The sequence below is a fragment of the Halichoerus grypus genome, chromosome 7, assembly GCF_964656455.1.
Source record: "Halichoerus grypus chromosome 7, mHalGry1.hap1.1, whole genome shotgun sequence".
NCBI classification, from domain to species: domain Eukaryota; kingdom Metazoa; phylum Chordata; class Mammalia; order Carnivora; family Phocidae; genus Halichoerus; species Halichoerus grypus.
The window spans coordinates 118,648,574-118,662,026 of record NC_135718.1 but is presented as its reverse complement, the minus strand read 5'-3'; the positions used below and the strand labels follow the sequence as shown (position 1 = coordinate 118,662,026).

Below are 13,453 nucleotides of genomic sequence, written 5' to 3'. Positions count from 1 at the left end.
TTGAGATATTGATAGGCCAGTCCTAATCCATCTGTTCTTTTTAGAAGAATCTGTAGCCTTTTTGTTTACATGAACATTTTGCCTTCCTTATTCATCACACAGCAGTATTAACTTGAGATTAGGCCCCCTCTATTTATAGTTAGAGAATGATTATGGAGAAAATTCTTAATTTCAAATCTTTCAGCAAAGTAGGAGAAACTTCAAAATTTACGTCAGAAAATACTTTTTGCTTCAGAAACTATTGAAAGTTCTAACAGCATTGTGATATTGACTCCCCTGTGGCTTTAGGTAGGAGAATAAAGGCAATAATGCATAAATAAAGTGATAGGCTTTATAGAAAATGAAGGTAGAAATTACTTAGTGGGACTTTAATTGGCAGTCCGTTTTCTTTTGGGATCATTGAATGACTTAGAGGAACCAGTCTTGTTTGAAGATGGGTAAGTCATTCAACACCAGGATTGAAGCAGAACACTGTTCCTTATGTGATCATGGATATAATTTTTGGAAATAAAGTAGTAACTACTTAACCCTTCCCCCTGCCTTTTTTTCCCTCCAGTATTATCAATGGCTTTGCATTGCCACTGAAAGCAGAACATAAACAATTTCTAATGAAGGTTCTTATTCCTATGCATACTGCAAAAGGATTAGCTTTGTTTCATGCTCAGGTAAGTTTCAGACAAATTTCAAATGAAATGAATATTGTTTCAAAGGCTGATATAAAGGCAGAGAAATTGAGAAATATTAAGGCAGCAATTTTAGGTATAATTAAGCAATTTGCTTTGTAAATTGCTCAAGGCAAATTTTCATTATAATTTATAAGTATTATGATATTTAGCTTTATTAAATAAGCTCAGTGCACTTTAAGTGTAAATATAGGAGAGATAACATCAAGTTTTCTGGTCCAGGCCCTGACTTTGAATGAGTCCCACATATCTGCAGAATGTTCCATCTAGCCTAGATAGCATAGTTGGACAGTGATTTTAGGCTGCATGAGTATTTAGAGAATAATACCCTGTCAGTACAGGTATACGTGCAGAAACATGCTGAAAAACTAAAATGTTAGCTTTAGTCCTGTTTCACTTCACTTTACATTCAGAAGGTAACTCCTGAAAAAAGAACATCTTTTTTGACAGAGAAGTTACTTTCAAGGTTAAAAGTTACACAGTAGTGAGTATATTCGTGTTTATGTATTGAGAGTAAAATTTATTAAAATGAGGTAGTCCTTTTTGTTAACTAAATATAAAAATCCTGTATTACTGTTATTTCATTCATTAATATTTATAAACTGTCCCTTACATTTTAGCTAGCCTACTGTGTCGTACAGTTCCTGGAGAAGGATACTACACTAACAGAACCAGTAAGTGTTCTATTTCTTTTTATGTCTCTAATGTGCATTGTAGCATTTTGTTGTACCTTTCTTTATACCATTGTAAAGTTGTCAAACAGCAGTAGTAATATACTTTAAAGTCCTTTAGAAGGAATGTTAAGTTAATCTGCATTGAAAGAACAGTGTTGGGAGGGGGAGTTCTCACAAGTTAGAAGTTGTATCTTGAATAACTTAAATATAGATTAATATTAAGATATCATAGTTGAGATGTGTGATGACAGGATCCAATGACTGCAGTGAAATTTTATATGCATATTATCTTCACTGGTAATCTTTTTATTCTTCACTCACCTTTTTTTTTTTTTAAGATATATTTATTTTTAGAGAGTGTGCACATGAGCTGGGGGAGGGGCAGAGAGAGAGGGAGAGAATCTCAAGCAGACTCCCCACTGAGCATGGAGCCCTACTCGGGGCTCCATCCCATGACATGAGCTGAAAACAAGAGTTGGATGCCCAACCGACTGAGCCACCCCGGCTACCCTTCATTCACCTTTTAAAATTAAAACATACTGTGAGAGTCCTTGGAGTTTTTTTTTTAGAAATAGGATTTTCCCTCTTATTAATGATAAACCACATGATAGGGATTGGAAACATTTCCTTGCCTTTGGTGATCCAGATGTAATCTTGGAATAAAGGTTGTTTATGAATCAACATAGCAGTTGAACTGAACTTCAAGAACTCTTAAGTTTGAGTTCATTCTTTGAATTCTGCTATTTGCCTACAATGAGAAGATTCAGGAGAGAATAAAAATGTTATGAACATTGAAGATCCAAGAAAAGAAAAGGTAGGGAGAAAATAGAAAAGTATGAAAGCGAACAAAACAACCTTTTAACATTGGTGAAGTAAGTATTTTGAGAGAATGTTTTCAAGGCATCCTAAATCTAAATATTTAAACTTAAGAGTTCTTGAAGAATAGCAAAAGATTTGAAGGATTTAAATAAGATTTTCTTTATTATGAAGTTACTTAGGCTATCCTTAGGCATGCTTGAAAAGATTATGAACTTAGTGCTCTTCCTCTGACTTGAACTTCCTGTAAAGGAACAAGAGATATTTTTCCACTCCCTAATACTTGGAGTTTTTGAACTTTTAGACTTGCAGATCTTTCTGGAAACAGCTAAAAAAAACAGTTTTTAAAGATAAATCAGGAGAATTAGAAGCCTAGTATTCACATGAAACCACATAAACCTCTAAAGTGAATTAAAACTTAATATAAATCCATGGTACCTCTCCTCAGAATTAAGACAAAACCCATAACATAATAAGTCATGGTTCATAATTGAATTATAGACAGATGTAATTTAAATATAAATTAATATGGGGTGGATAGGGGAGAAGATAGGTGATTTCTTTTTAAAGAGTAGATTGGAGAGGGGGATCATGGCTAGATGTCTGTCTTACGTGAGCTGAGTTAATGGAAATAGAAACAGGATGAGGAGGTAGGAAGGTAAATGTCCAAGTTGACAAAGGAAAATATTTTTCTTTTCTTTTTTTTTTTTTAAAGATTTTTTTTTTTTTTATTTGAGACAGAGAGAGAGAGCACATGAGAGGGGTGAGGGTCATAGGGAGAAGCAGGCTCCCCGCCGAGCAGGGAGCCCGATGCGGGACTCGATCCAGGGACTCCAGGATCATGACCTGAGCCGAAGGCAGTCGCTTAACCAACTGAGCCACCCAGGCGCCCTAGGAAAATATTTTTCAATTCATAAAGATTTGTAGATACATAGATCTTGCAGTTTCTACCATAGGCCATTCAGCACCCAAATTATGGCCATGATACTTGGGTTTGAGCCTTCATACTCATTCTCTAGAAACCTGCTATTCATATCAAAGCTTCCTACAAATTATAAATAAGTCAGAGCTTTGGCTAGTTTATTACATTATTTGTGTACCTATATCCTCAATTAAAATTATTTTTCTAGGGGCGCCTGGGTGGCTCAGTTGGTTAAGCGACTGCCTTCGGCTCAGGTCATGATCCTGGAGTCCTGGGATCGAGTCCCACATCGGGCTCCCTGCTCGGCAGGGAGTCTGCTTCTCCCTCTGACCCTCCTCCCTCTCATGCTCTCTGTCTCTCATTCTCTCTCTCGCAAATAAATAAAATCTTAAAAAAAAAAAAAAAAAAAAAATTATTTTTCTAAAATGACTTTATTGTTACTTCCATTTATGAAAATAACGTGTATTAATTTGGTTCACACAATACAAAATCATAAAGCACAAGTTGGAGGAAATTCCTTAAAATCTTGTTCCCTAAAAGATAACCATCTTTGGTGAATATATTCCTAGAAATTTTTTCTAGGTTAAACAGTGGGACAGTGCTGACCAGGTTTTTTCACTTCTCAGTATAATGTGGCTATCTTTCCACATTAATCTGTTTCATTGTTTTCACTGGTAACATCAGATTCCATAACACATTTAATCTTCAGTTAATGGGCACATGAGTAGTTGAAACATGTTGCTGGGTGAGGGGATGTTTAGGGTGTTGGAATTTTTGTGTCCTGTCTGTGGTGCTGGTAACAAAATCAAAACCTATGTGTGTATAAAAGTCCTGATATCTATGTGTGTATAAAAGCCCTCAGGACAGCACACCAAAAAAAAATTTTTTTTTTACTGTATATGACTTTTTTTAAGTATTTAATTTAAAAAAATTTTTAGGTAATCTCTACACCCAGTGTGGGGTTCAAACTCATGACCCCGAGATTAAGAGTTGCATCTCTTATCAACTGAGCCAGCCAGGTGTCCCATGTATATAAATGTTTAAAAATTATTAAAATTAAAACCATGTGACTAGGTCAAAGAGTACATGGAAATTTTTTTTTTTTTTTTAAAGATTTTATTTATTTATCTGAGAGAGAGAATGGGAGACAGAGAGCATGAGAGGGGAAGGGTCAGAGGGAGAAGCAGACCCCCCGCTGAGCAGGGAGCCCGATGTGGGACTTGATCCCAGGACTCCAGAATCATGAACTGAGCCGAAGGCAGTTGCTTAACCAACTGAGCCACCCAGGTGCCCCGAGTACATGGAAATTTTAACATATTCCAAGTTGCCTTCCAAAATGTTTCAACAATTTAATATTTCAGTCCAGAGTCTGAAGATGCCTTTTCCCTCACCCTCACCAATGCTGAAAATTAAGCTTTAATTTGCTAGTCAAATAGGTATGAAATACTATTTTTTAAATTTTTTAAAAAGATTTTATTGATTTGATAGCGAGAGAGAGCACAAGCAGGGGGAGCAGCAGGCAGAGGGAGAGGGAGAAGCAGGCTCCCCGCTGAGCAGGGAGCCCCATGCGGGGCTCGATTCCTGGATTCTGGGATCATGACCTGAGCTGAAGGCAGACGCGAGCCACCCATGCACCCCTGGCGAATGCGAAATATTATTTTTTAAAGATTTTATATTTATTGGAGAGAGAGAGCATGAGTGGAGGAAGAGGCAGAGGGAGAGGGAGGGGGAAAAGGAGACTCCCCACTGAGCAGGAAGCCTCACTTGGAGCTGGATCCCAGGATCCTGAGATCATGTCCTGAGTCAAAGTCAGACGTTTAACTGACTGAGCCACCCAGGCACCTGGTATGAAATATTATTTTAATATGCTTTTTTTATTATTACTACGAGGATTAAGCCATCCTTTTATATAGTTATTGGTCATTTACATTTTTGGGTCGTTTGCCTACTTTTAATCATTTTCCTGTTAATAGTTTGCAAATAGTTTTTATCCATTTGGAGTTTCTAAGTTTGAATATAGTTTTTAATCTTTACCCTAAAGAACTAAAAAAAATAATAGGGCGCCTGGGTGGCTCAGTTGGTTAAGCGACTGCCTTCGGCTCAGGTCATGATCCTGTAGTCCCTGGATCGAGTCCCGCATCGGGCTCCCTGCTCAGCGAGGAGCCTGCTTCTTCCTCTAACCGTCCCCCCTCTCATGTACTCTCTCTCTCTCTCTCGCTCTCTCAAATAAATAAATCTTTAAATAATAATAATAATAATAAATTATGTAGTGGAATCTATTCATCATCATGGTTTTTTGGCCTTGATGTCATGCTAAGAAAAATCTTTTAAGAGAGAGTGGGGGGGGTGCGGGAGTGGGGGGAGGTGGAGGGACAGAGGGAGAGAATCTTAATAAGCAGGCTCCACACCCATCACAGAGCCCTATGTGGTGCTTGATCTCAAACCCTGAGATCATGACCTGATCCAAAATAAGAGTCTGACGCTTAGCCAACTAAGCCACCCAGGCACCCCAATATTCTCCAGTATCCTAGTTATTTTATGGATTTAGTTTTTACCTATAAAAACTTTATTCCATCAGTAAGTTTCCTAGGGCTGCCATGGTGAATTACCACAAACTTGGTGGCTTAAAATAACAGAAATTTATTCTCTCAGAGTTCTGAAGGTCAGAAGTCCAAAAGTGCAGCAGGGCTGCACTCCCTCCAGATCCTCTAGGGGAGATGCCATTCCTTGCGTCTTCCAGTTTCTGGTGTCTCCAGGTGTTCCTCAGCTTGTGGCATGTCTGCAGTCTCATACTGCTGCTGCTTCTGCTGCTGCTTCTGTCTGTCCTGTGTGTGTCTTTTATAAGGACATGTCACTGGATTTAGGGCCTAACCGGATAATCCAGGATGATCTCATCTTGAGATTCTTAACTGATTATATTTGCAAAGGCTCATTTTCCAAATAAGTCACATTCATAGATTCTAGAGATTAGGACATAGACATACCTTTTGGGGGGCCATCATTTAACTCATTACACCATCTGAAATTGAAATTTGTATGTGACAAGGGTAAAAAACGTATTAGTTTCTATTGCTATCTAACAAATTATCACAAAACTTAGTGGCTTAAAACAAAAACATTTATTATTTCATTGTTTCTGTGAAGCACGAATCCAGGCATTACGTAGCTGGGTCCTCTGCTTTAAGGTCTCTTGCCAGGCCGCAGTCAAGGTGTTGGCCCAGGCTGGGGTCTCATAGAAAGGATTAAATGAGGAAGGATCTGCTTCTGAGTCCATGTGGGTATTGGCAGAATTCAGTTCCTCAAGTGATGTTGGACTGAGGGCCTCAAATTCATAGCTGGCTCTTGGTTAGAGGCCACCCTCAGTTCCTTGTCATGTGGGCCTCTCCAGCATATCAGCTTTATCAAAGTTTGCAAGACAAGAAGGCTCTAGAGTCTGCTAGTAAGCTGTATGTCACAATCTCTTGTAACTTACTCATGGGAATGATATTCTGTCCCTTTGGCCGCATTCTGTTTGTTAGAAGCAAGTTACTAGGCCAGCCCAACTTGTGGGGATTGGATTACACAAGTGTGTGAATTCAGGAAGGTAAGGATCATGGAAGATCATTTTAGGAGTCTGGCTATCAACAGAGCCACAATTTTTTCTTTCTAACTGGTGAGACAACAGTCCAAGTACCACCACTTTAATTGGCTAATTCATCTATTTCCCATGGAACTGAAATGCTACCATTGTCATACTAAACCCCATTTACACATGAGTGTAGATACTCCTCTATTTCATACCTCCCGTGTTTTCTTTAAGCTTTCTACCCAACGTGGGGCTGAACTCATGACCCCAAGATCAAGAGTCACATGCTCTGAGCCAGCGAAGCATCCCTATTTCATATCTTTTTGTCAGTTTCTGTGCTATCATCTTGTTTTAGTTGCTGTTATCAGTAATGGGGGTTCCATTCCATTAATTCTCCCCCTACCCCCACAAAAAAATTCTTGGTTATTTGCTTACATTTATGGATTTTAGAATAAATGTTTTTAGTTTCAGAAAGTTATTTAGTTGGTTTTTTTTTTTTTAAGATTTTATTTATTTATTCATGAGAGAGAGAGAGAGAGAGAGAGAGGCAGAGGGAGAAGCAGGCTCCCAAGGAGCAGGGAGCCCGATGCGGGACTCGATCCCAGGACCCTGAGATCATGACCTGAGCCGAAGGCAGATGCTTAACCATCTGAGCCACCCAGGCACCCTATTTAGTTGGTATTTGATTGAAATTACATTAAATGTAGGAAAAATGTATGATACTGAATCTTGTATTTGAAGTGTTTCATGATCAGTAAACATTTCTTGCAAATTTTATTTATGTACATTAGTTTTTGTTATGAAATGCATCTTTTATTATTACTGACACTTTGTTTTATAAAGGTATTGATTTTTATATATTTATCTGGTCACATATTGAACTTTCCTACTCAGTTTAGTAATTTTTCAGTTTTTTTTTTAAATTAGGGGGTATATAATCATTATATACTTTTACATACTTAAATAAGTATAATTCTGGTATTCCTGTCCGAGATTATTCATCAGATCCTTTTTAACTTACTGGATTGTCTCCAGAACAATGTTCTTCCCAATTTCAATTTGAATGAGGGTTTATTACTAAACCAGGCTATAAAATATAACTGAACTACAACTATAAAATAACCTAAAAGGCTATCAAAGATATATTTCTGGGGCGCCTGGGTGGCTGTTGGTTAAGCATCTACCTTCAGCTCAGGTCATGATCCCAAGGTCCTGGGATCGAGCCCCGCGTTGGGCTCCCTTCTGAGCAGGGAGCCTGCTTCTCCCTCTCCCTGACACTCCGCCTGCTTGTGCGCACTCTGTCACATAAAATCTTTAAAAAAAAAAAATTAAGAGTTCCAATTTCTTAACAAAAATCTATTTCCACAAAAGTACCAGGCCCTGATGGTTTGTAGCGTATTTTGAAGAAATCATTATGTAAGATGATTGCTGATGGTTTCTGAGAAATTCTCTTCATTCTAGCTTACTAAATATTTATCAGAATATATAATCAGTCAAATATATCAAGTAACTGTTCTGAATCTTTTGAGATGATCATATAGTTTTCCCTTTTAACTTGAAACTGTAATGAGTTGAACTCGAATTTCTGGAATAAGGCATAAGGGGGCAAGTCGTAGTGTTCTGTTAATACACTGTTAACATTCAGTTTAATACAAACTTTTGCAACTGTGTTCACTTAAATTCATGATCATTTCCTTGTATTTTGGTTATCAAGATGGTGCTAGCTATGAAATAAAGTGGGGAGCTTTCTGATGCTTCAAATGGTTTTAAGTAACAGGAATTCTTTGTTCCTTAGTTTCTCCCTAAAATAACTTCCCTCCCTCACCCCACCCAGTCATTATATTTTCCTTAATTTTCTTATTAAATAGCACTTACTATTAAAATTACTTCTATGTTGGGCGCCTGGGTGGCTCAGTTGGTTAAGCGACTGCCTTCGGCTCGGGTCATGATCCTGGAGACCCGGGATTGAGTCCTGCATCGGGCTCCCTGCTCAGCAGGGAGTCTGCTTCTCCCTCAGACCCTCCCCCCTCTCATGTGCTCTCTTTCTCATTCTCTCTCTCTCAAATAAATAAATAAAATCTTTAATAAAAAAATAAATAAAATAACTTCTATGTTTAATGGAAAATCAGGGATCTCATCTGTCTTGTTCATCACTGTGTTCCTAGCTTCTAGAATAGTATCTGGTACAAAGGTAATATTTGTTGGATTATTATAAAAGTATAAAGCTGAGCAGAAAATCTGGGGATACACTTAAATATTAAATAATACTGATCTACCTCAGAATGAATATTGATATAATCACAATTACTAAAAATTTCCTGGGGTTAACAAATTTCATTGCTTAATTTGTGCTAAACTTTTCCTTTTTTGCAGGTGATCAGAGGTTTGCTGAAATTTTGGCCAAAAACATGCAGTCAGAAAGAGGTAGGTTTTGTTCAAAAAAACAGTACAACTTTATTAAAATTTCTTAATCTTAGAGCTTTATTATAAACCATGCTTCTTGGAGTTCCTGGGTGGCTCAGTTGGTTAAGCATCTGCCTTGGGCCCAGGTCATGATCCCAGGGTTCTGGGATGGAGCCCCACATCGGGCTGCCTGTTCAGCAAGGAGCCTGCTTCTCTCCCTCTGCTGCTCCCCCATACCCCTTCTGTCAAATAAAATCCTTAAAAAAAAAAAAATTCTTCCTTGGGCTGGCTGTATTGTCACTGCTGCTGAGCAAGAAGTGGTCTTTTGGGGATTGAGAGAGACTTGGTGGGATAGCTGAACATTATATAGTAAAATGTATATATAATCAAGACCTTAATTTTGCCCACTGTGTAATTTGTCAGTTAACCTTCTCATTTATAGTTTTCTATGTTAACACCATATAATTTATGTTATGTCTCTTAAAAGAAAATTTTTTTAACCTAGGTGATGTTTTTAGGAGAAATTGAAGAAATCTTAGATGTCATTGAACCCACACAGTTCAAAAAAATTGAAGAGCCCCTTTTTAAGCAGATATCCAAGTGTGTATCCAGTTCTCATTTTCAGGTATGATATTTTCAGTAAAGCCATTTTTATACTATTTCTTTTTTCTCTTCTAGTTTTGACATTTCTAAATGTCTTCTTAGGTTGCAGAAAGGGCATTGTACTTCTGGAATAATGAATATATTCTTAGTTTGATTGAGGAGAACATTGATAAAATTCTGCCAATTATGTTTGGCAGTTTGTACAAAATCTCCAAAGAACACTGGAATCCGTAAGTGTCTTTTATGTTGATTGTGTTATTCTTGTGTTTGTGCTTTTTGTCCTTCGATCTAACTCATACATGAAACCTATAGAGATGTGGAGCTTACTCCAAGGTTAACATCACAGTTCTATTCTTTTGTGTACTTGATACAGTTTTATAAAGCTCTTAGCTTCAATTTAAAATTACAAATCTTCCTGAAGGGAGGACTATCTAGTGTGACATTCTGCACAACTGTGTGGTCAAACCCATTGGGGAGACCAACCCAACATCTGCAGAGGATGCACAAACCTCTATGGGTTAGCACTCTCCCAGGGAGAACCTGAAGTGCTTAAGGTCACGTTAGCAATGTTCAGATTGTGCATGTATTCTAACCTCAGTAACATCCTTATCCTACTTTCTATTTTTCTTACAAGTTATGGTAGGTAGCTCTTTCTCATCTTTTAATACTGTTAGCTTGAGACAGTAGACTGTAGAGCAGACATGAAGGTAACTAACATTTTAAGAATTTAAGCATGATATAAGACACGTGAATTTTGAATCATCTCTGTCACCACTATCTATGTGACCTTGAGCAAACTATTAAACCTCTTGTACTTTATCATCTCTAAAATGGATTAAGTGAATCAGCCAACATTTAGGGATGATAATGTTACGTTTCCTGTGACCCAACACTGCTTATTTTCATTTTAGGACCATTGTAGCACTGGTATACAACGTGCTGAAAACCCTAATGGAAATGAATGGCAAGCTCTTCGATGACCTTACTAGCTCATACAAAGCTGAAAGACAAAGGTATGTGGTATTTTTAATTACCAAGTTATTGATATATTTTAGGTTAGTTGAATGTGATTCAGTCCAATAAGGTATCTTGCCTAAGTTAAAATTATAATGTTTAAGTCAGTTACATTAGAGACTTTCAGGTTGTAATGCTCAAACTCATTTCCAAATAGAAAACTTCCCCTACTGGTTGGTTAGATGACAGTTTTAATGTGGATTATAAATCCTGTTTATCTCATTCTGAGCCTTAGACTTCATTGGTCTGGTAGCATCTGCATCATGAAATACAATTTATGCCAAATTTATACAGTTTGATCTATGTATTTGAAAATCGTTTGTCCAGATGGGCTTCCATAGTGAGCTTTACTCTTCAGCTGCTCTTTGCACAACAGTTTGGTAGTTTTAAGTTGCCCATTTTAACAAAATGGTAGCTTAAAGTTCAGCATAGTTCTTTTTTGGTCAGAGGGAGCTCACATAATGGGTATGCCTCTGGCTCAGTACTATTAATATTTTGTTCCTTGCAACAGTAAATATTTTAGAGATGGTAGCATATAGCAGCATTTATAAAACTGCCTAAGTGATCACCTCTTTTGGAGAACTTCATATATAAAATAATCTTCTAAAAATCACTTTCTTCTCATTTATTTCAAACATCAGGCAGGCAGTAACCATTCTACTTGAGCCAACCCATCTTTTGAGGATAATAACTACCATTTACTTCTAAAAAGTTTATCTCCTATTGTTTGGAAAAGCTGATCTCTTTTGACTATAAATTCCTAATCAGGATTTTCTTGTGGCAAATAGAACAAGGATAGCTCTTCTTCAGGGCCATCCTAGCCATCAATAACTCTTTAAAAAAAAAAAAAAATAGCACCTTTCAGGCAGGAAAAGAAATTAGGTACATAGTTTAAACCTTAGTAATTAGGATCACATGAAACTTGTATATTTCACATGACTAAGAATAATCATATCTGCAAAAACATCTGAAGGACGTTCATATAGTCCTTCAGAACAGTTTCGCCCAAGTTATTCAGAAGCGTTTTCCTTAGAATTGAAATTAAATGGTTGAAACAAAAAATATTTTGAATTTTTTTTTTCTTTTCAAACTTCAGTTTTCATTTGACATCAAAGATACAAACTAGTTAGTGGCTAGAAAGATGATTCCACCCGGAAGTGGCTCCAGGCTGACCTCATAGCCACCCTTCAGTCTCCATAAGAGGACGACCATCACAGCTCTCCCGGCTGTAAGAGGGTTAGGTGAGAGAGTGAATGTAATAAAGCACAAATGACAATAGCGGTTGTGGATGTGGGAATATGTAGGGGAAAGCAAGGAGTATCTCTCAGTTGGTACGGGAGATGCACAGGGGCAGTAATCACTCAAGAGAGTGACACAGAATAATTAGGTGCTCCAGGTAATTGGCCTCAAATGCTTTAGTAAAGGGATTGAAGTGAAATGTGGGTGAATAGTATGTTCCCCAGCACACTGCCAAACAGCAAGTTTCTTCAGGCTCTAAATTAGAGGTTTCTGACTACAAAAATTTTGGTTTATCTACAGAGAGAAAAAGAAGGAATTGGAACGTGAAGAATTATGGAAAAAATTAGAGGAGCTAAAGCTAAAGAAAGCTCTGGAAAAGCAGAACAGTGCTTACAACATGCACAGTATTCTCAGCAATACAAGTGATGAATAAAAAAAGCCCACCACCTCTGTTGGATAGGCAGTTTTGTACACTTTTTTGAAATATGTAAAAATTATGAAACAAACCTCTCAGTATAATGAAAAGGCCAACTTTTTTTCTGGCAACTGTAAATGAAAAATATGGACTAAACATAGCCCTGTGCTGTATCATGGACACAGGATATTGTAACCTTTGTCTAATCATGGATTTATTGTGTCACTTCTAAAGTTTCACAGAAATGAATGAACTTTATCCTCTATGATATGAGTGAGATAATTATGGGAGTGGTAAGAATTATGACTTGAATTCTTTTTTTTTTTGATTGTGTTGCACATAGATATAGTCGTCTGCTCTGTATATTTTTCCCTTTTATAATGTGCTTTTCACATTGCTGCAGACCTTAGTTACATCCTGGGAAAAAGAACATTTCCTAAAATAAAACTAAGGTGTAATCCTTACTCTTCCCTTTGTTGCTCCCAGAAATATGATGGGGGGAGTTACCTGCCCTAAGCCTTCCTTAATTAGAGGTATTTACTGCACTCTGGAATTTGAGCAGAAACTTAAATCTCCAGACTTTTTAAAGCACAAAATATAAATAAAAGCTGGGAAAGTAAACCAAATTCTTCAGATTGTTCCTCATGAATATCCCCCTCTCATCTGCAACTCCCCAGAGCGACGAGCCCAGATTCATAGAGGCAGCGCAGGTGAACACTGAGCCCGCCTCTCAGTTCATTCCTCCTCTTCCTCCCAAAGGCTGAAGGCAGGACCTTTCCAGTCCTCACAACCTGCCCTTCCTCCAGTCCCTCCTGACCCAGGGAAGGAGGCTTTGAGTCCCACAATGTGGTGACGCAGAACGCTCACTGTCACTGCCTGGCTTTATTTAAAGGAAATGCAGTAGGCTTCCCCTGTAGAGTTCTTGACTATAGAGAGGTCTTGTATGTTTTCACTTGGTCAAGTATTTCTCACATCTTTTGTTATGAGTACCATTCCAATCTCTTGCAGTTGCGTGGAAAACTGTTTTGTAATGAAAGATCTTCATTGGGGGATTGAGCAGCATTTAATAAAGTCTATGTTTGTATTTGGCCTATGTTGTGTTTGCTTTTTCCAGCTCTA

General features: G+C 37.6%; 1 protein-coding gene across 2 annotated transcripts in view; it reads left to right on the top strand.

Annotated features, from left to right (window-relative positions):
- The window catches only part of PPP2R5A (protein phosphatase 2 regulatory subunit B'alpha), a 71,984-nt gene extending 58,561 nt beyond the window's left edge, over positions 1 to 13,423 (top strand). Inside the window, exons 7-13 of one of the 2 annotated variants that reach the window (XM_078078147.1) lie at positions 557 to 665; positions 1,304 to 1,357; positions 9,034 to 9,084; positions 9,569 to 9,688; positions 9,769 to 9,896; positions 10,578 to 10,679; positions 12,220 to 13,423. In XM_078078147.1, the coding sequence (XP_077934273.1) occupies positions 557 to 665; positions 1,304 to 1,357; positions 9,034 to 9,084; positions 9,569 to 9,688; positions 9,769 to 9,896; positions 10,578 to 10,679; positions 12,220 to 12,352 (697 nt within the window). In that variant the 3' untranslated portion in view covers positions 12,353 to 13,423. Of the gene's footprint in view, positions 1 to 556; positions 666 to 1,303; positions 1,358 to 9,033; positions 9,085 to 9,568; positions 9,689 to 9,768; positions 9,897 to 10,577; positions 10,680 to 11,776 lie in introns of both variants that reach the window. The other variant, XM_078078148.1, reaches the window with a different exon arrangement.
- Positions 13,424 to 13,453: the final 30 nt, after the last annotated feature.